The 22131-nt window shown below is 52.2% G+C and overlaps 4 protein-coding genes across 10 annotated transcripts; 2 read left to right on the top strand and 2 right to left on the bottom strand.

Moving 5' to 3' along the window:
* Positions 1 to 1705: 1705 nt before the first annotated feature.
* Positions 1706 to 8589, top strand: CENATAC (centrosomal AT-AC splicing factor). 2 transcript variants are annotated; one of them, XM_036090780.2, is made up of 11 exons: positions 1711 to 1914; positions 2030 to 2193; positions 2607 to 2705; positions 4752 to 4818; positions 4890 to 4952; positions 5278 to 5342; positions 5489 to 5594; positions 6547 to 6577; positions 7941 to 8030; positions 8110 to 8242; positions 8327 to 8589. In XM_036090780.2, exons 1-11 carry the CDS (start codon positions 1795 to 1797, stop codon positions 8397 to 8399), a joined length of 1011 nt encoding a protein of 336 aa, XP_035946673.1. In that variant the 5' UTR covers positions 1711 to 1794; the 3' UTR covers positions 8400 to 8589. The 2 variants fall into 2 exon arrangements, with proteins under 2 accessions (XP_035946672.1, XP_035946673.1); XM_036090779.2 differs by having other exon boundaries at positions 1706 to 1914; positions 8110 to 8589.
* On the bottom strand, positions 8497 to 10953 carry RPS25 (ribosomal protein S25). The gene is made up of 5 exons (XM_036090783.2): positions 10797 to 10953; positions 10477 to 10572; positions 9762 to 9945; positions 8642 to 8741; positions 8497 to 8546 (listed from the first exon to the last, which is right to left on the bottom strand). The coding sequence occupies exons 1-4, from the start codon at positions 10797 to 10799 to the stop codon at positions 8647 to 8649; spliced, it is 378 nt and encodes a 125-aa protein (XP_035946676.1). The 5' UTR covers positions 10800 to 10953; the 3' UTR covers positions 8497 to 8546; positions 8642 to 8646.
* Positions 10954 to 11235: 282 nt separating this feature from the next.
* On the top strand, positions 11236 to 14137 carry TRAPPC4 (trafficking protein particle complex subunit 4). Its single transcript, XM_036090782.2, has 5 exons — positions 11236 to 11468; positions 11644 to 11818; positions 12432 to 12535; positions 13176 to 13302; positions 13792 to 14137. Exons 1-5 carry the CDS (start codon positions 11294 to 11296, stop codon positions 13868 to 13870), a joined length of 660 nt encoding a protein of 219 aa, XP_035946675.1. The 5' UTR covers positions 11236 to 11293; the 3' UTR covers positions 13871 to 14137.
* Positions 14138 to 14831: 694 nt separating this feature from the next.
* On the bottom strand, positions 14832 to 21224 carry SLC37A4 (solute carrier family 37 member 4). Of its 6 annotated transcripts, XM_078058884.1 has the most exons (11): positions 21147 to 21208; positions 20411 to 20517; positions 19596 to 19938; positions 18530 to 18762; positions 17979 to 18222; positions 17332 to 17490; positions 16998 to 17083; positions 16373 to 16486; positions 16092 to 16157; positions 15614 to 15752; positions 14832 to 15483 (listed from the first exon to the last, which is right to left on the bottom strand). In XM_078058884.1, the coding sequence occupies exons 3-11, from the start codon at positions 19741 to 19743 to the stop codon at positions 15317 to 15319; spliced, it is 1356 nt and encodes a 451-aa protein (XP_077915010.1). In that variant the 5' UTR covers positions 19744 to 19938; positions 20411 to 20517; positions 21147 to 21208; the 3' UTR covers positions 14832 to 15316. The 6 variants fall into 6 exon arrangements, with proteins under 6 accessions (XP_077915010.1, XP_035946667.2, XP_035946670.2 ...); XM_036090774.2 differs by lacking the exon at positions 20411 to 20517 and having other exon boundaries at positions 21147 to 21224; XM_036090777.2 differs by lacking the exon at positions 21147 to 21208 and having other exon boundaries at positions 20517 to 21108.
* Positions 21225 to 22131: the final 907 nt, after the last annotated feature.

The following is a 22131-nucleotide window of genomic DNA, read 5'->3' as shown; positions in this document are numbered from 1 at the left end:
AGCGAAGCCAAGAGGACCTAAGACCTAGACCACTAATTTTCAAACTTGATTGAGCATTAGAATCACCTGAAGGGCTCATTAAACCATAGATTGCTGGGCCCCACTCTAGAGTTTCTGATTCAGTAGGTCTGTGGTGGGGCCCAAGAATTTGCATTTCTAACAAGCTTCCAGACGCTGATGCTGCTGACCTGGAGGTCACGCTTTGAGAACCTAGAACAAAGCAGCTGGTAGATGCTGAATAGTTTCCTGAGTGAATGGGTAAGAGTACTCATCTTCAAGACTGGAGGTCTTCCTGCAGTTAAAGGCAAGATGGAAACTAAGGCCACATGGGAGGATGGAAGATGGTGGTCAGAATACAACTTCAGAGTTTGAATTTAGAGAAGGAGCAATTTTGGGCAGACAAGGTCTAGGATTGACCCTGCCAGGGAAATGATGGGAGGTCAAGGAATTGAGTGTTGGGGGATCTTCAAAATGAGTCACATCTGACAGAGGCCTGAGTCTACTGCGAAGCTCCAAGAGGAGGTCAAGATCTGAAGGGAGTCTGGCTACTTTCTGGGCCTGAATTATGTATAGTTGACTGTATGTACACCCACAGACATTGTAGCCCATCCAGGTTAATGCACCAGTACTGGTAACAAATCTAAGCGAAATCTGTGACTCTGTGTGAGTTCTGTCAGGCACATCCTATAAGGTCTGGGCTGGGCCCCGGGCTTTTTTGGGGTGCTCTAGGGTAGAGATCACAGCCTGGTGATTTCAGCTGTGTAAGGGAGCAATTTACCTTAGGCCCTAAGGCTTAGGGGAGCAGGATAGACAGAAGGCTGTTCATTCTAGCAAAAGTAGCTTGTAAAGAATGAAAATTCCATGGGGCACCTGGGTGGCTCAGTCCTTAAGCGTCTGCCTTCCGCTCAGGTCATGATTGTGGGGATCGAGCCCCACATCGGGCTCCCTGCTCGGCGGGGAGCCCGCTTCTCCATCTCCCTCTGCTTGTGTTCCTGCTCTTGCTCTCTCTCTCTCTGAAATGGATAAATAAAATCTTAAAAAAAAAAAAAAAAGAAAATTCCACTGGATGAGCAAGTTTACAGAATAAAAATGTCTATTAACCCTCAGCAATGACTCTGCACCCTTTTTACAGCTTCCCCTTCACAGCTTCGCAGTAACCACTGCTCAGAACATCCCCTGGGAGTATGGCTGTGATTCGGTCTCAGATGAAGGCCGCCTGCAGCATGCGTTCCTTACCGCCAGCCGGAACTGAAGAGCACCAGAGGTGCTGCCTGCGATGCTTCACGCCTGTGCAAACTTCCACACGGTTACTGCCTTCCCGTGCCTCAGTTTCCCCATCTGTAAAATACCGGCAATAATAGTACGCCACGTAGGGCTATTGTGAGGATTAAGTGAGGCAGTCAATGTGAAGCTCTCTCTAGACACACAGTGAGCACCCTACAATACTATTACAATCTGTTCCACTGCCTGATGCGGGTCCATGTCAATGCCCCGACATGCGTGCGGCTTGCGGTCCTGCAGCGGCACCTAACTGTGGCGCGCGCTCTTTCCCGCGCATGCGCACAGCGGTGCTGCCACTTTGGGTAGACAGCATCTGGGAAGAGCGGTGACGGCTGGCTGCGCACGTCTGCAGAGAGCCCGGAGGGACTCGCGCAGCCGCAGATGGGTCTGCAGTGGCGCCTGCCCGCCGCTGGGGGCCGCGGGGACCGCTGGGTTCGCCCCGCCCCCGAGGGGTCAGGGGTCACCGGATGGCGAAAGAGCCGCTGCGCGTCGCGGACACCCAGTCCTGGGCCCATGGCGCCGGCGCAGCGTTGCCCCCTGTGCCGCCAGACCTTCTTCTGTGGTCGCGGACACGTCTACAGTCGCAAGCACCAGCGGCAGCTGAAGGCGGCTTTGGAGCGGCTTCTGCCCCAGGTGCGGCCGGAGGCGGGAAGGGGTCGCGGACGGCCTGGGGTGGGGGATGCCGGCAGTGCAGGGAGGGCGCGAGGGTGGGACGTGGGGTTTCCAGCGGGTACCCTCTCCGCCGCAGGTAGAGGCCGCCCGCAAGGCCACCCGCGCCGCTCAGGTGGAGCGCTACGTGCCCGAGCACGAGCGGCGCTGCTGGTGCCCGTGCTGCGGCTGTGAGGTGCGGAAACACCTGAGCCACGGAGACCTGACCGTGCTGCACGGGGGGCTGCTGGAGCATCTGGCCAGGTGAGATCCGGCCTGGGAGCCTCATCCCCACTTTCGCATACTGGTGCGTGGGGGGGAGGGGGGTTGGGGTGAGTGAGAGGAGGAACGCTTTTGTGGTTTGGGTGGGTGGGTCGAGTCAGCTTACAGGCATGGCATCCTTGAGGGGTGGAGGGCTTAGGGCTGCCATGGTCCGGGTGGTAGTGGTGGGAAAGCCAGCTGGGCAGCTGGCTCACGGTTACCTCCCATCATCTGCTCTCAGATTATCCCGTTTTTATTGGAAGAGGGAGACTGGACATCTGGAAGACTAGTAACAGTATTCGCTCAGCCTTGCCCAGAGGCAGAAACCCAGATGTCAGTGTGCATTACTTACCTAATGCCTAGATTTCTGAGGAATATTCTGTAATCTATCATTGAGATTATCCGTTCATTCTCAGCCCAGAGCACAAGAAAGCAACCAACAGATTCTGGTGGGAGAACAAGGCTGAGTTCCAAATGAAAGAGAAGTTTCTGATCTCCCCCCAGGACTATGCACGGTAAGTCACTGATTATGAGAGATGAAATAACAGAATGGGGCTTCTCTGGGTCTGTGTCAGGTACTGGAGCTTTCGCTACTAATTGGAAAGTTCAGTAGGGCCTTCTTAAGTATCTTGTCTTCATAGCACTCATTATTCTAGGCACTATACTGGACACAAAAGAACTATGACAGAGTCCTTTAAAGGTTTGTATCTAGTTGGGGGATGGGATTTACAATGCATTTAGCAAATAGAGAACTGTATAGAATAAAAGTTGTCTATAATCGATTATTTAAATGTGTGGTACAGAGAACATTAAGGTCCTTTAGGAGTAAAAGAGGCTTTTTATAGTGTGTGCAAGCAACTGGTACTCACCCAGTGCCCACTTTGAATAGTTTTAGACTCTATTTTAACTAGCCTCTAGAGGACCCTGAGAAACTGGAGTGCAGTAAGCTGGTCAGCACAGAGTGGGCGTGAGTGCTGACTGCTTCAGGAAAAGGACACAGACAGCCTCACACTACTTTTATTGGGACAATATTGAGATTATGGGGAATGGAACCCAAGGGGATCCCGGAACCAAAATTACAGAAAAACTCATGACATCTATTATTGTTTCCTACTCAGTGTGGAGAATAATGAGGGAATGCTGAGAAATGCCTAAATCCTACTACCTTGTCTTCAAATCTGTGGTTCAGACTGGGTGGGAAATGGGGAACTGAGGCCAAAAAGCACTCACTCCTTACACCCTGGCCCAGCTCCAAATGGTGTGTGGTGGGAATAAAGAATAGTTTAGCAGAAAAAGTCATAATTGAGAATTATGAGGATGGACTCTTTGAGCTTTTTATTAGTTTTTTTTTTTTAAGATTTTATTTATATATATAGAGAGAAAGCTAGCATGAGCAGGGGGAGTGGCAGAGGGAGAGGGAGAAGCAGACTCCCTGCTGAGCAGGGAGCCTGACACCAGGCTCGATCCTAGCATGTGCTGGGATCATGACCTGAGCCGAAGGCACTTAACCAACTGAGCCACCCAGGTGCCCCAGTTTTGACTTTTGAACCTTATAAATTTAAAGCTCACACGCACAAGGCAAAGCCAAGTCTGACTGATTTGGTAAAGATACCACAAGCCACTTTTAGATTTAGACAGGTTATTACATAGCAAAGAGAATAAATCTGAAGTGCCAGCTTCCCAGGTCCTTGTCCCACCCACCAAAAAGGACCCCTCTGAAACAAAAAGGGCTAGCTAACTGCAATGTGACACCCTGCTGCTGGGGAGCCCCGTGTGGCCTGCAGCTCTAATCTGAGAGCGGTGGGCAGAAAGCTGCATACTACATTGGAACCTGGGAGGTGATAAGAAACTCTCATGACAGCCTGGGGGTGTGTGGGGGGAGATAAGGAGGCAAGTGGGAGATGGCCCCACAGCAGCTCCTTTCAGCTTCCTTCAGCTCCTTTCCTCTTGTGTTCCAGGAGCATCACACAGGTGCTCAGCCAAGATTCTGATGCTGGGGTTCTAGGCTTTGGCCAAATAGGTGCAAGGCTGCCAGGGCACTGTGGTAGAGCCATTCCCCTACATGTGTTTTACCAGGAAAAAAATCCTAAAACTGATTGCAAACAATGACAAATTATCGTAGCTATATATCAAATTGATAACAATCACAGAAGAATTCAAGTAACTTGAACACAAAATTCTGACTGTATACCCTTAGGATATTTTCCAAGGACTAAAGTACTGCGGAGGAATCCTGAGCTTTGCTTAGTAGTTTTATTGTCGATGGTAGTATTAGTATTTTTCTGATACCTTTCTGTGTGTATTGTAGGATAAAACAAGTTTAAGTCTCATGATGTTCTAAAGCCCATTTTTGATTTGGCAAAAAGGAAATGTGTGCATAGTAGAGAAGTGGAACCAGTATGGCAGAACGTTAACAGTGAATCTGGGTGAAAGGTACATGGGTGTTATTGTTCTATTTTGATTTTGAAATTATCCAAAATTTGAAGAAAAAATGATCTTTTGAAGATGCTTTCATAACTGGCAGGGACTGGGGTTCTTGGCTGAGTTGCCCTTCTTTTTAGATTCAAGAAATCCATGGTGAAAGGTTTGGATACTTATGAGGAAAAGGAAGATGAGGTGATCAAAGAGGTGAGTTAAAAGGCCACTGAAGGACCCAGCCCCATGACCTTGTGCGTAGCTAAGCAGCCTCTCCCCCACAGATGGCAGCTCAGATCCGTGAGGTGGAGCAAAGCCGGCAGGAGCTGGTTCGGTCCGTCTTAGAGGTTGGTGTCCCTCGGAGGAGCCAGAGCAGTATCCAAATCCACTTGATCCCTGGTTCTCCCAGGTCCAGCATTTCACCTACCAGCTCTTCTAAAAGAACTCATGGACTCCATGCTTCATCTGCTCGGCTTGAATTCCCTTACCTGTCCGCCAGGGGGCAGGCCTTGTCAGTGGCGATGTGGGCAGAGCTGGGAGGGAGGGAAGTTTGCAAGATGGGCAGTACCATAGGCCAGTATACCAATTTGTTTCCTACTGGAGGGTGGGAGCATGGCCTAGGCAGACTCTTAAGCATCCAAGACACATTTATTTTTCCTGAATCAAACTCAGCCTCAGGCAGTGCCAGACCCAGAAGAAGGCTCTTCAGCACTTGGAAGCTGGAAAGGGACTAACAGGTAAAATTGCTAAGGAATCTCTTGAGAGTTTGGCCTGTTAGAGCATTCTGTAACTTTTTGGCTGGAAAATGGGAAAAGTTCATCTCTGCTATCCTCATGGTTCAAGGACCTCATCTGCCAGCCTGGCTCCTGCTTGTCTTTTTCAGTCTAGTGGCTTCCACCTCACAGCAGCCTTCGTACTTGGACCTGCCACCCGCCCCAGCACTTGACTGGATGGAGACAGGACAACCTTTCACATTCATTGGCCATCAGGTACAATGGATAAGCCATTTAGGAAGGGCCAGTGCCCCCTCAATTCCCAGGACACCCATCTCTCCTGGGTTTTGTACCTCTTCTGGCCATTGGGCTCTTGTGTCTTGCTGCGCCGCTCCATAGTGTTTTCTCAGACCTCCTTCCTCACCCTCCAGTGATCACATCTGCCCCTGTTGCCCCCACTGCCACTAAGGAGTGCCAACTCCTACAGCTCATCCTCTGCAGAACCCCCAGTTCCTGCTCAATTTAGGACATTTGTAAATATCCCACAGGCACCTGAGGCTAACCCCTACCATCCCTAGATTTCCCCAACTGTGGAGTTACTTCCTCCTCTTTCATCTCCTACATCCTGTCGATGAGTAGGCCTATTTTACCTCCTGGCTAGATGTCCTCCATCACTTTTCTGGAAGTTTCTATCCCCCTGCAATCCTGTCCTGAACACAGAAAGTGACTGCCTCACCTGATGTCCTGTATACTCCAGCCATACTGTCTTGTGTTTTTTGCACATGTCATTGCCATTGCCTTAAATAATAGGCCTACCTTTCTTCAGCCTAGCTCAAAGGTCACCTTTTCATGGAAGGCTTATGTGAACAGGTCGCCTGTTGTAAATGTACATGGGACCATGTAAAAAGCTCTAAATGTAATCTGTGTAAATTTATGCTTAAATCTCTTCCCCCACGATACATACTGCCCTGTGAGGAAAGGGTTTTGCTTACGTGGCACCTAGTAGGCACTCTGTTTTTGAACATCTTCATTACTGAGACCGTGAGTCTTTTGAGGGACAGGACTCTTTCACTTATCTGTGCTCTTAAAATTTAACACCAGCCAAGGCACAGAACACCACTGTGGTGCTTCCACCCCCTCCTGTGGCTTGTCCTTTTTCTAGCTAGGAACATAGTGTCATCAGTTTCTTATCTGGGATTTCTCCCCCCTCCCCCATTTCCAACTACAGGATACACCAGGAATTGGTAACATCCACTCAGGTAAGGCCCAGGGCAGTGTTTCTCAGATGGTAAGAGGTAATTATTTTAAGTATTGATTTTAGGGGCACCTGGGTGGCACAGTCAGTTCAGCGTTCAACTCTTGGTTTCAGCTCAGGTCTGATCTGGGGGTCGTGAGATTGAGCCCCACGACAGGCTCCATGCTCAGCACGGAGTCTGCTTAAGATTCTCTCTCCCTGGGGCGCCTGGGTGGCTCAGCCGGTTAAGCGGCTGCCTTCGGCTCAGGTCATGATCCCAGGGTCCTGGGATCGAGCCCCGCATCGGGCTCCCTGCTCAGAGGGGAGTCTGCTTCTCCCTCTCCCTGTGCCTCTCTGCCTACTTGTTCTCGGTCTGTCAGATAAATAAATAAAATCTTTAAAAAAAAAAAAAGATTCTCTCTCCCTCTTCTTTTGCCCCCCTCCCCCCGCTCTGAAATAAATCTCTTAAAGACGGACACTGAACTGACTATACCCCTCAGGCGCCCCAATTACTTTTTTAAAGAATAAAGTTGATTATGATAAAGTGCTATCTGATCAAGGACCTGTATCTTGAATATATAAAGAACTCTCAAAACTCAGTAGAGGCATATAAAAAGATGTTCATCAGAGTGGCTAAAATTAAAGACTGTGTACGTAAAGAAACATTCATAAACTGCTGGTGGGAATGTAAAATGGCAGAACCAATTGGGAGAAACAGTTCAGGGATTTAGGAAGCTAAACACACACCCACCATTATGATCCAGACACTGCAGGAGAAAAGCAAACATGTCTGCACAAAGGCTTGCACACCAGATGGTCACAGCTTTAGTTGCAGTACCCTCAAACTGAAACTGAAAACAATCCAAATATGCCTCAGCGAAGGAACAGAGCAGTGCTCAACAAAGAAGGAACTACTGTTAAGTGCAGCATAGATAAATCTCAACTATTAGAAGCCAGACCTAAAAAAGTACATACCAGCAAATGCAAATTAGATTAACAGAAGCATATCCATGGTTGCCTGGGGCTGGGAAAAGGTACAGAGAGGTGCAGGAAGTACTTTAAAGGGGCAGAACGATACATAGTGGTGATGTTTACTATCTTGTGATGGTTTCACTCAAAAGCTTTTCAAGTTATACGCTTTACATGTGCAGTTGCAGGTCAGTTATGCGTCAACAAAGCTGTTAAATACCAGTACAGCATATCACACGTAAGATAATGTTGCTTTAAATTAGCCCAGGGCCCTCAACTTCCCATGGTCCAGAATTCCTGGGTTTTGCTTTTGAACATTCCAGTTGTCAATTAGGTAAGAGTTTATAGCTAGGGCATGTTTCACAGTAGCCTGAAACTTGGAAGAGTGCCTTCATTCCTGCTTAATGGGTCTTTTCCAGGTGCTACACCTCCCTGGATGGTCCAGGATGAGGAACACAGCTCTGTAAACCAACAAATAGGACCATCCTATGAAGAATTTATTAAAGAAAGTAAGTAAACAAATTCAAGAATGGATTCTCTAAAATTTTCCTACTCAAAACTGTTTAAAAACAGTTTACTTCTTTGTAGAGGAAAAACAGAAACTGAAGAAACTCCCCCCAGACAGAGTTGGGGCCAACTTTGATCACAGCTCCAGCACCAGTGTAGGCTGGCTGCCCTCTTTTGGCCGGGTCTGGAATAATGGACGCCGCTGGCAATCCAGGTATGCATACAGTGCCAGGACTCCAAACCACTACCCCTTTGGAGATGTCAGCCTTCATCCTGCTAACCCTTCATTTCCTTTCAGGCATCAATTCAAAACGGAAGCTGCAGCAAGGAACAAACAGTCACATAAAGAAAAAAAGCCAACTGTTTCCTGATAACTTTTCCAACCACCATAAGGCATAACGCCAAGTCAACAAACCCATACCTATTATTTTCTGTTAACTACTTTTCCTAGGAAAGAGACATACCCGCTTATTTGATTTAATAAAGTTTTATTTTCCAAAATGTACAGTTGGTGGGATCTGCAAAAAATAAAAATAAAAGAATCAGAATTGCAGAGCCTTATGTAAGTGGGATGTATACTTTCTACTCTGTGGGCCCCTGGGTTCTTGTTTACCTTTTTCATGCATCTTCACCAGCAGCTGGGGCATCTCCACCCTTGGTGTTTCTGGTGTAAATTACCTGAGCTCTGTGCTTTGAAACCAGTTTAATAAGTCCTAGAGAGAAAAAATAAGGTTTTCACACAGTACTATGAAATACTTCATAGACGCTAGAAATACTGAATTTGAGCATGAGAGTTTAATAACAAAGGGAAACATCCCTACATTTCTTTTTCTTTTTTAAGATTTTATTTATTTATTTGACAGAGACAGCGAGAGAGGGAACACAAGCAGGGGGAGTGGGAGAGGGAGAAGCAGGCTTCCCGCTGAGCAGGGAGCCTGATGCGGGTGGGGCTCGATCCCAGGACCCTGGGATCATGACCCGAGCCGAAGGCAGACGCTTAACGACTGAGCCACCCAGGCGCCCCACATCCCTACATTTCTTGGTGATAATCTAATTTTATTTATTCTTTCTAAATGAGGGGCCCACTACCTGCTGTTGGGATGGTTACCCTCATAGCGCTTTAACTTAAAAATCACTATTTCCACATTAGACGCTACAGGAAGCTTAAAATATTTACACTCATGTATACTAATATGAAATTATGGTAACTAGATCCACCACAAAATTTTAAAAATACTTAAGTAAAAAATGCTTTACTATTTTCATAGCCACATTTCAACATCATTGGGTTTCTTCCATAATTCTTTAAAATGAAATTATTTGAAAACAAGGAATCCCGAGGCTTCACTGATGACATAGGGGTCCATGGGACAAAAATGGCCAAGAACCCTGCTTTGGGGTCTACTCTAGGATGTTAGAATATTACAACCAGTGGTCAGCCTGTGGCTATTCTAGGAAATTCCAGTAAAAATATTTAAGATGGGGGCGCCTGGGTGGCTCAGTCAGGTCTTGGGATCTAGGTCCCCCTCACCCCCCCCCCGCTAGGAGGGAGGCCTGCTACTCCCTCCCACTCCCCCTGCTTATGTTCCTTCCCTGTCTCGCTGTCTCTGTCAAATAAATAAGTAAATAATCTTAAAAAAAAAAAAAAAAGACAAAAAACCATTTAGGATGGCTAATACGGGCAGGCCAATTTAACGTGTAAAAACCACACCAGTACAACACACTCCTCTCACCTTTACTAAGGAGCTCCTGAAGGGCTGCCCTGGCCAGGGAACCTCGAATCTTCAGTCTCTCAGAGACAACAGCTGGAGTTATAAGCTTATAGTTGGGAACTTCCTTACAGAGTTTGTCATATGTCGCTTTGTCAAACAAGACCAGATTATTGAGCTTGTCCCGAACTTTGCCTTTGGACCACTTCTGCTCACCAAAAGGAAAAGGAAAGTCAGTGCTCCTGGAAGAAATCACTCCCTCCCTCCCCAAACACCCTGTGTCAGAGAACTCTCTTCCACAGCCGTGGTGCTACACTGCAAGGGTGGCTGTTCCATGGAATTCAGAATTTACAGAAACTCTACAAACTAAGATTCAAGTAATTTGAAACGAGCACACAAAATAGAAGGACGCGTAGTTGCCATTAACGGCGTCAAAGATGCGTTAGACGGGGGGAAAAAAGTCTATGCGAATTTCGGATATAGGCTGAACCCCACGACACCAATTAAAATATCATGTGCTAAACATCAGAATATACACTCTTGTTCAACTTCTAAGTAGTGCGTACCACCCTATTCTTCCCAAAAAAACGCAACAGTGATGAGACCACAAGCTCTAACAATCGGACTCTAGACCGCACAACCTTAAAAGCCATTTGCTCTACAGGTCACTTATTACCACAACCACATGGGTCCCGCGTCCCCAGTACTCCCCACTCCTGGAGGGGCGGCTCACTCCTACCTTCTTTTTGGCCTTGCCCCCAGATTTGTTCACTGGGTCTTTGTCTTTCTTGGCCGACTTTCCGGCATCTTTCTTCTTCTTGTCATCCTTGGGCGGCTATAGAGAAAAAGGCGGAATGCAGCCAGGTCACAGGGCAGCCCCGCACCGCCCCAACCCCACCACCGCAGCACATGGATGAAGGCATCCCCCCGCCCGCCCGCCCGCCCGCCTGAAGAAGCGGCCCGGCGGGTCGGGGGCCCTCCGTCTGGTGCCGCCTCAACTGCGCCCCAGCACCGCCCGGCTCTCAGAACCGCACCGGCTTCCCACCCCCGAGAGCTCACCATAGCGAAGCTGGGAGAGCAGCGTCCAGCCCTGCAGCCTCGCTAAGATGTCGGACAGAAAGGAAGCACCGCTCCCCGACCGGCCCAGAAACCTCCACCCGCAGCGAGCGCTTCCGGGGCAAGGGGCGGAGCCCGCGGAGGAAGGCCGGAGGCCCGGCCCCCTCGTACCGCGGGGAGGGGGGCGCAGCGACGGGGCAGTCGTTCCCGAGCCGCGCACCCCAGACCCTGCCTGCGACTTATTGGGCTTCGCGGCTAGTTGTGAGGCAGCCACACGTTGTATTCCCTGGGCCTGGAAACGGGAGACAGAAAACAATCAGCCAGGCCCCGCAACGACCCCGGCGACCCCGCTACGCGTGGTGCTTCAAGTGCGCAGGCGCCGCAACCAGCGCGCTCGGGGCTGGGAGGAGGGGGCGGGGGGCGGGTCCCGCGGCTGCGGTTCCGGGGCGGGGCCGTCAGGAACAAGCCCAATCCGCGTCTTCGGAGCCGCGGCGGCCGCAATGGCGATTTTTAGTGTGTATGTGGTGAACAAAGCTGGCGGCCTCATCTACCAGTTGGACAGCTACGCGCCCCGGGCCGAGGCTGAGAAAACTTTCAGTTACCCCCTTGATCTGCTGCTGAAGCTGCACGACGAGCGTGTGCTGGTCGCCTTCGGCCAGCGCGACGGCATCCGGGGTGGGCTAGGCTTGCGTCCGAGGGGCGGGCCCGGTGCTGCGGCGTGGGCTGGTGTCTCTGCGGGGCTGGGGAGGGCGCGGAGGGAGAAGGGAGAGGTGGGTGAGGCCGGGTCGCTAGTCCCTTCGGCGGAATCCCCACGCTGGGGCTTCGTTGACCCTTAGCCTCACCTCTGCAGTGGGACACGCAGTGCTGGCCATCAATGGCGTGGACGTGAACGGCAAGTACACGGCCGATGGGAAAGAGGTGCTGGAGTACTTGGGCAACCCTGCCAATTACCCGGTGTCCATTCGATTCGGCCGACCCCGCCTCACCTCCAATGAGAAGCTCATGCTGGCCTCCATGTTCCACTCGTAAGTCCCCCAGCCCTTCCTAGGGCCTGTGGGCCTGCACTTGGCCCTTGGGCCGGCTAGATTAGTGTGGTTCTGCGGGAAGTCTCCTGAGCGGCCGTGCTTATCTTTCTTCGCCTCCTTTTAAATCGTCAGTTCTTGTAGTTGTGAAAGAAAAAGAACTAACCCAGATGACTAGGTTTTAGGTAATACCGGCAGTGGTGTGGCCTTGCACAAGTCAACTTCTCTTTCCTGTTTGTTTCTAAATAAAGTAAGGTAACTGAATTAAATGATCCTTAAGACCTTTTCTCATTCTCAACGATAGTAGAAGGTGTGCTGGGTAATCACAGCTGTGGGGTAGGTAACCATGGCACGCATTCCCAGTGGTAATTTTACCCAAAGTTTTCAATGTAAAATGTTTTACGGCAAAGTATGAGTGTAAAATCCATGCAGAGCTCAAATGAATTTTAAAGAAATTTCGGTGCTGTTGCTGCTGGGCAAGTGACGCGGCCTGTTCTGACCTCTCAGGGTGTAATGTGAACTCAGCAGAGAGGGTCGCTTCAGTGGAAAAGTTAGAGAAGCACTCCTCCCTCAAAACAGCGGGGTGCATTCCCAACCTTACCTCCTTTGCAAATAGGCTGTTCGCAATCGGTTCCCAGCTGTCTCCAGAACAGGGCAGCTCAGGCATTGAGATGCTGGAGACCGACACGTTCAAACTGCACTGCTTCCAGACACTGACAGGTAGGCGTCTCCAGACAGGCCAAAGGGCTGCAGCGGGGCAGGTTGGGGGAAGGGACTGACCAAAGACAACTTTGGTAAGCAAGGGGGTGGTGGTGAACTTTTCCTGGGACAATTGCACAGACACATACGTCTATTGGTTTTGTGAATCCAAAGCCAGTATTTAATCTGATGCCAATTTTGTCCACACCACCCAGAATGCTCAGCCCTGGGTATCCTGTGTGCAGATAAAACTCAGCGTAATGGTCTCTCATGTTGCACACGTTTCGGAAGGTGTGTTTCAGAATGAAACCTGAATGCCAAATGGAAATGACCTTTGGATCGTGTGATTGCCTCACTCCCTTAATGGGGATAATTGAAAACTGCCTGAGTCTGCCCGCTGCCTGGCACTTGCTGCTGAGGGACCACAGACTAGGAATTAAGTGACAGAGCTAGATGTCAAAGCGTGGTCTCAATCAGTTGGGTGATGTGATAAAGTCACTTCCCTGGTCTGGTCTTAGAGATTCACAATCTTGCCTTTCCTGCTTTATGGAGCAATAAGGATAAAAATAAAAATGGGCTTATGAAAATGCCATATGCACACAGGATGGTGTTATTGGCTGCATTCTGTACCCTCTTGTAACCATTCTTGGTCCTTCTCCAGGGATCAAGTTTGTGGTGCTGGCAGATCCTAGGCAAGCTGGAATAGATTCTCTTCTACGAAAGATTTATGAGATCTACTCAGACTTTGCCCTCAAGAATCCATTCTATTCCCTGGAAATGCCCATCAGGTAGGCGGTCCCCCTCCCCAGATACTGGTCAAAGCGTCCTTACCCCTCCCTTTGTGCTCTTCCCCGAGTTCATTTTTCAAAAGGGTAAGAAGAGTTACTTTTTTTTTAAATTTTTTTAAGATTTTATTTATTTGTGAGAGAGAGAATGAGAGACAGAGAGCATGAGAGGGAGGAGGGTCAGAGGGAGAAGCAGACTCCCTGCTGAGCAGGGAGCCCGATGTGGGACTCGATCCCAGGACTCCAGGATCATGACCTGAGCCGAAGGCAGTCACTTAACCAACTGAGCCACCCAAGTGCCCGAAGAGTTACTTTTAAATAAAACAAAAGTGAGCTAGTCTTTTCTTGGTATTTTGAGAAACCAAAGACTTTTCTTGTCATTCATGTCCTTCAAGCAAGTTTCCCCTGGCTCTACCTCGGCACCCAAGGATGGGGAGGAGAGTCTGAGACCTCACACTTTGTCCTCATTTGTGCCTCTTGGGTCTGGCCTAGGTGTGAGCTGTTTGACCAGAACCTGAAGTTAGCCCTGGAGGTGGCAGAGAAGGCTGGAACTTTTGGACCTGGGTCATAGGCTGAGCCCACAATGGATCCCCCAAATTTGAGAGATCCTACAGCAGGGATCCTGCTGTATCCACTCCAGTGGAGATCCCCGCAGCCTCGTTAGTGTACTTGAAAATGGGAGGGTGCTGAGCCTGATGACATGTACCGATCCCCGAGCCTTAATGCCATGCTCTCTGCCCTCCTGTATCTACCGTGAGCCTACTTCCCAACTCTGTACAGGTTTATTTATGGAGGGAGTAGGCCCATAAATGCTTAATAAACATTCCTTTGATCTGTGTTCGCTATCCTCATTAATGGTTTGGGGGGAAAAGGCTCTGGTGGGGAGACAGGAATGATAAGGGAATTCTGGGAAGATGAGATACGTTCTAGTAGAAAACAAGTAATTGTTCACTGAGGAATGAGCATGGGGCTTTGAGTCAGGAGCCTTGGGTCTAGTTCCAGAATTGCTGACTTCTAAGGTGGTGGTGGCAGTGGTGATGACGGTGGGGTATTTATCAGGTGTTTACAGCCAGGCTTTACTGCTTTATTTAACTTAACCCTCACCCTAACCTTGGGATGCATTCTGTTACGGACAATAGATTTACCAAAGTACAGACTCTCTGCCTCAGAGTCTCAAAGCTAGTTACTAAGCACCTGAGTTTGAAGCCAGGCTCTCTGACTACACTATCCGGGAGCCACTGTTACACTGCCTTCCTCCATCGAATGGTTTCATCTGCCTGAAACCCAGTGCTTCATCTGTAAAATGATCATTGAATTAATGAAAATGAAGGCAAAGGAGCCATAAACTTGAAGGAGTCCATGTCAGGTTTCCCACCCCAAGGAGATGAAGTTTGCCCCTTTTGGGGTGGAAAAAGCAGGTCTCAAGAGAATATTTTCCAAAGAAAGCAGTCTCTGGCTTGTAGTACCCCTTTGGAAAGAATGACTCACTGATAGTATTTAGTATCAAATCTAGTTTTAATCTGTGTCAAGTCCTCCTTCCTCCCACCCACACCCCACGCCCCCCGCCGTCCCCACAGGGTACTGGTGAGCGTGATGGCCTCCTCTCCCCTTGGAATCGAAGGTATTGGCAATAGCCGCTGCCAGTGCTAAGAGGCCCTGGGGCAGCAGTCATGGGTCACTGGTACCCTGCAGCTGCAAGAGGAGCCTCACTCTACTGGGGATGGCGTGGGAGGGCCTGACTGCAGGGGTTTCCTGTTTGAAGGCAGGAAATAGGAGCTAATGGAGTCCAAGAACAAAAGTTGCCTTTTAAATAGAACACAGGATGGGGAGCTGGGACCTCATTAGCCACTGGTAACTTCCAGCACCACCTGGGCGAGGGGAAAGGCGCACAAGAGGAAATCAAAGGTTCAATGCTAGCCGGAGCAGACCCCCTTTCTTTCTCTCTGCCCCCCTCTCCCCCCAGCCCCGTGCAGGGGAAGGCCACAGGTGGGAGAGGATGCACTGGAGCCTGTACTCTTCACTCAGCCTTCTTGGGCACTCGGCCCATCTTGGTGCGGATGTTTCGTAGGAGAAAGAAGGCAGCGGTGCTGACCGCACAGATCACTTCAGCCACCCAGAAGGCTGTGCTCCAGGTATAGTGCTTGGCAATGGTGCTGAAGGGCAGCCCAGCCAGAAAGCCGCCCACTGCCAAGGAGGAGGGGAGAGCCCGGGTCACTTGGGAGGCTAGAGTCAGTGGGGCTGGCCCCAGCCTCTAGCTAGCCTATGTGCAAGGCACAGTGGGGGAGAGGTAGACACTCTAGAGGGCACCACTTACCGTTGGCCATGAGTCCCACAATGGCGTGGGAGGTGCCGCACAAGTTGGGAGGGGCGCACTCATTGGCTATAACTCCGAACAAGGCAATGGGACCGTAAGAAGAGAAACCAAACACAGCTCCCAACACCAGGATCCAGAGCTGCAAGGACGTGCAGGGTAGCATTTAGAGTCTGAGAAAGCCTACCTACCTACCACTGCCAGAGGGGAGGAAAATGCTTGGCCCTGGGAACAGATGATTGTAGTAAGGAGATAGTAAGTGACCACCCTCATCCCGCTTCCTGATAAAACTGACAAGGCCAAGCTAGAGGAGTGGGGCCACACTGAGCCAGCCAACCTGAGGGCCTGGGTGGGTAGGTGAAGGAGCGACAGAAGCCATCTCTCCCAGTTAGATGCGCTCTCTCAGAATTGATGCTAGGGCAAGGCAGACAGGGTAGGACAAGGGGGAGACAAACCAGGAGGAAAACCACAGATAAGGCACCTCATGCTCCGTAAAGCCTGTGAGCTCAGCGAGTGGGTGAAGAGCTGAAGTCCAGAAAGCAACATCCTAGAGGAGCACAGGGAAGAGAAGAAAACCGGGCCCCAGGTCCAGGAGGAGCACCAAAGTACAGAGGACACGAGGTAAACCAGAACTAGAAAGGGAAATCTGAGAGGCAGAGAAAGGCCTGGGCCAGGGTGGAGCCAGGGACAGGGAGCCTGACAGTCAGTGGCCCTTGCTCTCTCATCCTTGTGCCGGCGGCGGGCCAGGCCCGCCTCATTTACCTTGGGGGAGTCACTGCTCACAGTTACCCGGAAGAGGTACATGGACACGGTCATGCCAGCCATCATGAACAGCAACAGGCCGTGGCGAGGGTTCCCGTAGATGGACAGCCTTGCCTGTGGATACAGGCCCAGCAATGTCAGGCCCTAAAAGCAGCAGAGAACCTCCGCCTCTGGACTCTGACACGGCAGGGCTTCTGCTGACAGGTCTTTGGCAATCCCACCACAGTTCTTGGCCCGGGGCAGCTCTGGGAGGCCCTGGGACCTGCTCATTATATTCTGAGGCCAAACTCCACCACGTCCCCTCCTCCACCGTGGGGACATATGCTGGCAAGCTGCACCTAGCCTCTCCTCAACCCCAGTTGCCCTGGGGCTGTAGAGAAGCCCACTGCCAGGCTGAGAGAAATTCTAGCTCTCCTTGACATCCGTTCAAACCCTCTCCCCAGGAGCCTTACCTTGCCTCCACACCCTCAGCAAGTGAGAGTAGCCTGGAATCATTCCAACCTCCCCCCACCCATATGCCAACCTGCCCATTGCCCCAGGGCTCCCGCCTCTCTGGTGCCTGTCCCAGTCATGCTGGGGAGGTTTAAAGGGACCCTCCTCCTTCCTGTCCCTTCTGCGCGCTCACCTTTGCCATGGCCCGGTCTGACAGGTAGCCAGCTGCAATGCTGCCTACAAGGCCCCCAACCTCCAGCGCACTCATGTAGGAGCTACCTGGCGTAGGGAGTTGTGGTGGGAAGAGGGAAAGGAGGGGTGGAAGGGTGTTAAACACACTAGGGTTGTCCCAGACCGGCTGTAACCCAGAGAGGTACAGGGCCCCCAGGGTGACCGGCCACAGCTGTCTGGGTGGTGCCTGGCCTCAGGGAAGGAAGAAAGGGATAAAGAGAAGCTGGGCCTCAATTTCCCATCCCTTTCATTGATTCTGCTCCCTAGGCCCCCCCCTGCTCCAACACTCATCTTACCCACGAGGACTGACTGTCCTTTCTCCTGGATGAGGAAGAACTGGCCCCAGTCGGTACAGCAGGTCTTTACTCCAAATACCACGAGGTAGCCCGTGGAGAGCACCCACAGGTAGGGGGACAGCAGCAGCTCCCGCAAGGTACTCTCCTCCTTCAAGGAGCCTGGGGGCAGGAGGAGGCCAGGCCTCAGGCTCTGCTCTTGCTGTTCTGCCCCGACTGAGCCCCCACCACTCATTAACCAGCCACAGGGCCAGAGTCCATCCACATAGCCAGGGACCAGCAGGAAGGTACCCCTTCAGCCACCGCTCTGCCCTGTCCGCTCCACCGCAAGTCTCAGCAAGTGAGAGAAAAACTAAGCAGCCAAGCCACTTAAGCTTAGGATGCTGTCCAGGAGCGGGAAGTCTGGCTCTGCCGTGAGGAAGGACCAGGATATAACGTGAGTCACAGCATTTGTTGCCTCTGCCACTTGTCTGGTACTTATGTGTCTCTTGGAAGGGAGTTTTATTTACTCCCCGCCAACTCGCCATCACCGCCCCTCCCCCTACAGCCATTGGCTAGCCCAGGGCCAGGCATCCAGCCAGTCCTCAGTGAGTCTGCCCGATGAACGATGAATGAATCAGGCCCCATGATCAGCTTGGGTGGGGGCTCACCCTTCTTGCCCTTGGCGGGGGTGGGGTCCAAGTTTCGGAGTCCGACGTCGGCAGGCTCGTTGTGGATGAGCAGGAGGCAGAGGAAGGAGACAAGCACACCAAGGGCCCCGGACAGGGCCAGCGTGCCGCGCCAGTGGTAGCTCTGGGCCAGGGTGGTCGCCAGGATGGGGCCCAGCGCTCCGGCCAGGTTCATGCTTGTGGACAGAACGGCCCACCAAGTGCCAAACTGAGATGGCTCGAACCACTGTGGGGCAGAGGGGGACAGAGTAGGTCCCCACGTTAAACACGCTGAAGGTGAGGGTCAGGTGGGGCAGCCCTAGGAGCTCACGTTACAGGGGTGAGGAAGAGGGCGCTTCTACTTGGCAGGGCCTATGCCCTCATCTGCCACCTGATCCCACCATGTTTAGCTCCTAAAATATCTTGACAAGCAATAGGAGCCGGACTGGAGCTCCCAAGGAAGCTGCTCTGGGATGGGGGTGCTGGTACTCCCACATGCTCCTTAGGCATCCTCTGTGCTAGTCTAAAGCAGCTCCCCGGAAGCAGACACTCACCTTCCGCAGGATCTTCCCACACGGAGGCCAGCCCAGCCCCTGTGCCAGGCCATTGAGGAACCACAGAGCAGCAAAGACGGGTACCATTGAGCTCCAGGAAAACGCTATATTGACCACGCCAACCAGGAACAGCCCCAAAGAGAAGAGCCAGCGAGCACTCATCTGGTCGGACAGCACCCCGCTCACAAACTTGCTGATGGCATAGGCTGCCGACTGGCTGCTGGTGATGAGCCCTGCAGGGGTGGGGAGAGAGAGCAGGAAGCAGGACACCTGGGGAGTTAGGGGCCGGGGCAAAGGCACAGGAGGCATGGAGGAAGGCATGGGGTCATGTGTGTAGGGGTGCCCGGCAGGGTGAGATAGGTTCCCTCCCAGACAGCTAGGAAGAGCCTGTGCTGGAATCACGGGGCCCCGCTCCTCCTCACCACCAGCGCTAGCCCCAGGCTGACCCATGACTTTTCAGCCTCCTGGAGAGGTCCATCTGCAGCTGTCAGGAGGCAAGAAGGGAGAACAGGGCAGCCCCCCTCCCTGGGATTTACAAAGGCCTGATGACATTTCCCCCTCACGCTGGATGCCAACCCAGGGCTTCTGGAAGTTCTGTTGCCCCACCTCTGAACATGGGGTGAAGAGCTTAGAAGTGGAGTCAAGGGCCTTCTTCCTCCTAAAATGTCACCTGGTGGGCCACATGAAGTTATTTTGCCAACTCCCCAGTTCCCGTGGCTCCCAACGTCAGTGGCCGTCACGCACCCCGCGGTCTTAGCATGCCCCCACGCAGTGTGGAAACTGTGCTCAGAGTGCCCCTAAGCACACTCAGAATAAGCCATGCCTCTGGGGGCACTCGTGGGTCACAGGCCCACAAAGACACATCAGATGAGCAGCGCTCCTCAGGCACACAGAGCGCACGCCTAGTTCTTCGCCCATCCACAGGTACATGGTCAGTCCCTTCAGGCGGCACCTGCAGGCCGCTCCCTGTCCTCTGCTGTGCACACACCCTCCACACTGCCAGACACCCAACTTGTCCTACTCGTCCTGGGTCCCAGGGCCCACGCCCCCGCCTTCCAGGGCTCACCCAAGTCATCCTTGTCCAGAGGGATCTCCTCCACCAACGACGGCATGACAAAGGAGAAGGTCTTGCGGTTGAAGTAGTACAGGCTGTAGCCTCCGAACATGGCTGCGAAGATCACAGCGCGGTAGAAGCCGTAGCCTTGGGCCGCCATGGTGGAAGGGAGCAGGCCCCACTGGTGGGGACACGGAGCCTCCGGCCACAGCTCCTGCCGGTGGCTCTCTCAGTGCCCCGATCTGCTGAGTTAGGCTTTTTCTGCTCCCTCCTCCACCCAGCCTCCCAGGCTCCCTTTATAGCCACCTTCTGGACAATCATTAAGCCTGGGGCGGCTTGTAGGGAACCCAGTGTCCTGAGGGAGACAAGAAAACAGCCGATTACTGAGGGGGAAGCGGTGGGGGCTGGAGGGGGTCCCGGAGGGAGGCACTGCCCGTGACCCAGCACCAGCCAGCATGCTGTGTCCCCAGAACTTCTGCTTTTCTCCGCTTTTCCTTGTCTGCCCGCCTGTGAAACCAGCTGTGATTAAAGGCTCAACCTAATTACTTTTGTCTGCAGAGCCCAGGGGAGGCAGGGGTGGGATAAGCAGAGATGCCCTCTCTAGCCCTGCTCCCTCAGTCACCTGCCTTCTCATTCATTCAGCCACGAAGTTTAGGGAGGGCTTACTGGGTGCCAAGCATGGCACTAGGTGCTGGGTTAGTTCCCACACACACACTCAATTAGACACATACCCCCAACAACCCGACTCCCAAGTCTTAGGACTGACTCAAGTAACTCCCAATGCTCAGCACACATTGGGGTGTAACTGTTTATGGATAGTTGCAGACCTGTAAGCAGGAGAAACTTCCCCTTTGCAGGCCCTGGGTTGCGCTAAAAGCCCCCCTAAAGGCTGGGGTCGTGGTGGGGCCACTCAGCGGTCTCTGGTCCCTTTACCCTGTAACGACAGGATGGGGTGCCCTCTAGCCGGCTGGGGGCTGCAGGGTCGGTGACAGCACGGCCCGTGGGCGGGAAGGTGCACCCCGCGGACTTCAGGCGGCAGTGTCGAGCCAGCCCTCTTCCCAGGGCCCCGGCAACACGCCCCCGGCTTTTCCGCTCAGTTGGGAAAGCAACTGGAGCAGAAGGCGTACGCGCGAGCGGAGCAGGCGGCCGCACGGAGTCTCCCGCAGGCTCCTCGCTTCGGGCTCCGAGTGGCTCAGCCTGGCACGATGGGGCCAGGCGCAGGCTCTCGGCACCTGCCAAGCCCCGTGTCCTCAAGCTACCGGGGTCACCCGACTCGGGCTGGAAGCCCACGGGCGCGGGTGCGGGAGCTGGAGAGGTGCGGAGACACCGAACCGGTGCGACAAAAAGAAGCAGGTCCGTGCTGGTCACGGGCAGCACCTCGGAGGCCCCCAGACCCAGGAACTGCCCCCCACCCGGGAAGGGGCAGCTGCAGGAACAGCTCTGGTTTGTATCGGAAGTTAGGGCAACCTTTGTTGGGGCTCTAACAAAGGAGCCCAAACACCCGAGACTCCCCCTCCAACCCCGCCTTCAGGCGGCGCCCCTCCCCCGCATTCAGCCGGCTACCTGAACGCCGGCGGGAGCCGGAGTAGGACAGAGCGGGGCGCCGGGGCCCCCTGGCGCATGCGCGTGCGCTGGGGGCGGGGCCTCTGCCTGCGCATTGCTGGCTGAGAGCCAAGTCCACCCCTCGGCGCTTAGTCCTAGCCCTGCGGGTGGTACAGGGCCTTGGGCGAGGAGAGCGCCCCTTAGGGGCTGCATTCGTATGTTCCCTTCTTAACTGGTGGGGTTCAACAAATCCGTTTTTAGTGAGTGCCTCCCACTACCAATCACTGTTCCCGCGTTATTCACAGTCTGGGAAAGCTCTTGTAGAGAGCACAGTCTTTTCTGTAAGAAATTAAGGCAGTCCCGGAGCGCCTGGGTGGCTCAGTCGTTAAAAGCGGCTGCCTTCCGCTCAGGTCAGGATCCCGGCGTCCTGGGATCGAGCCCCGCATCGGGCTCCCTGCTCGGCAGGAAGCCTGCTTCTCCCTCTCCCACTCCCCCTGCTTGTGTTCCCTCTCTCGCTGTGTCTCTCTGTCAAATAAATAAATCTTAAAAAACAAAAAAAAGAAATTAAGGCAGTCCCCATAAGCACAATATGAACATTTAACTTGAAATCACAATGTTGTGAATCGGGTTAAGATAAAACAAACTGAGGGTTCTAGAGGGGAGGGGGGTGGGGGGTTGGGTAACCTAACCTGGTGATGGGTATTAAGGAGGGCACGTTCTGCATGGAGCACTGGGTGTTATACACAAACAATGAATCATGGAACACTACATCAAAAACTAATGATGTAATGTATGGTGATTAACATAACATAATAATAATAAAAAAAAGATATAATAGGCGGAGTGTTTAAAGTAGCTGGCCAGAAATAAACCTTAAATTCTAATCCCAGACCCACTACATTTTAACAATGTCACTTGGGTAATAATCTCTATGAGCCCCAGTTTCTTATAAATCTCATAGGTTTGTTGTGAGGACTCAGTAGGAGATTTTTTTTTAAATATTGTA

Source organism: Halichoerus grypus, chromosome 11 (genome assembly GCF_964656455.1).
Source record: "Halichoerus grypus chromosome 11, mHalGry1.hap1.1, whole genome shotgun sequence".
NCBI lineage: Eukaryota > Metazoa > Chordata > Mammalia > Carnivora > Phocidae > Halichoerus > Halichoerus grypus.
Note: the sequence above shows the minus strand (reverse complement) of the source record. Positions and strands in the feature narration are given on the sequence as shown.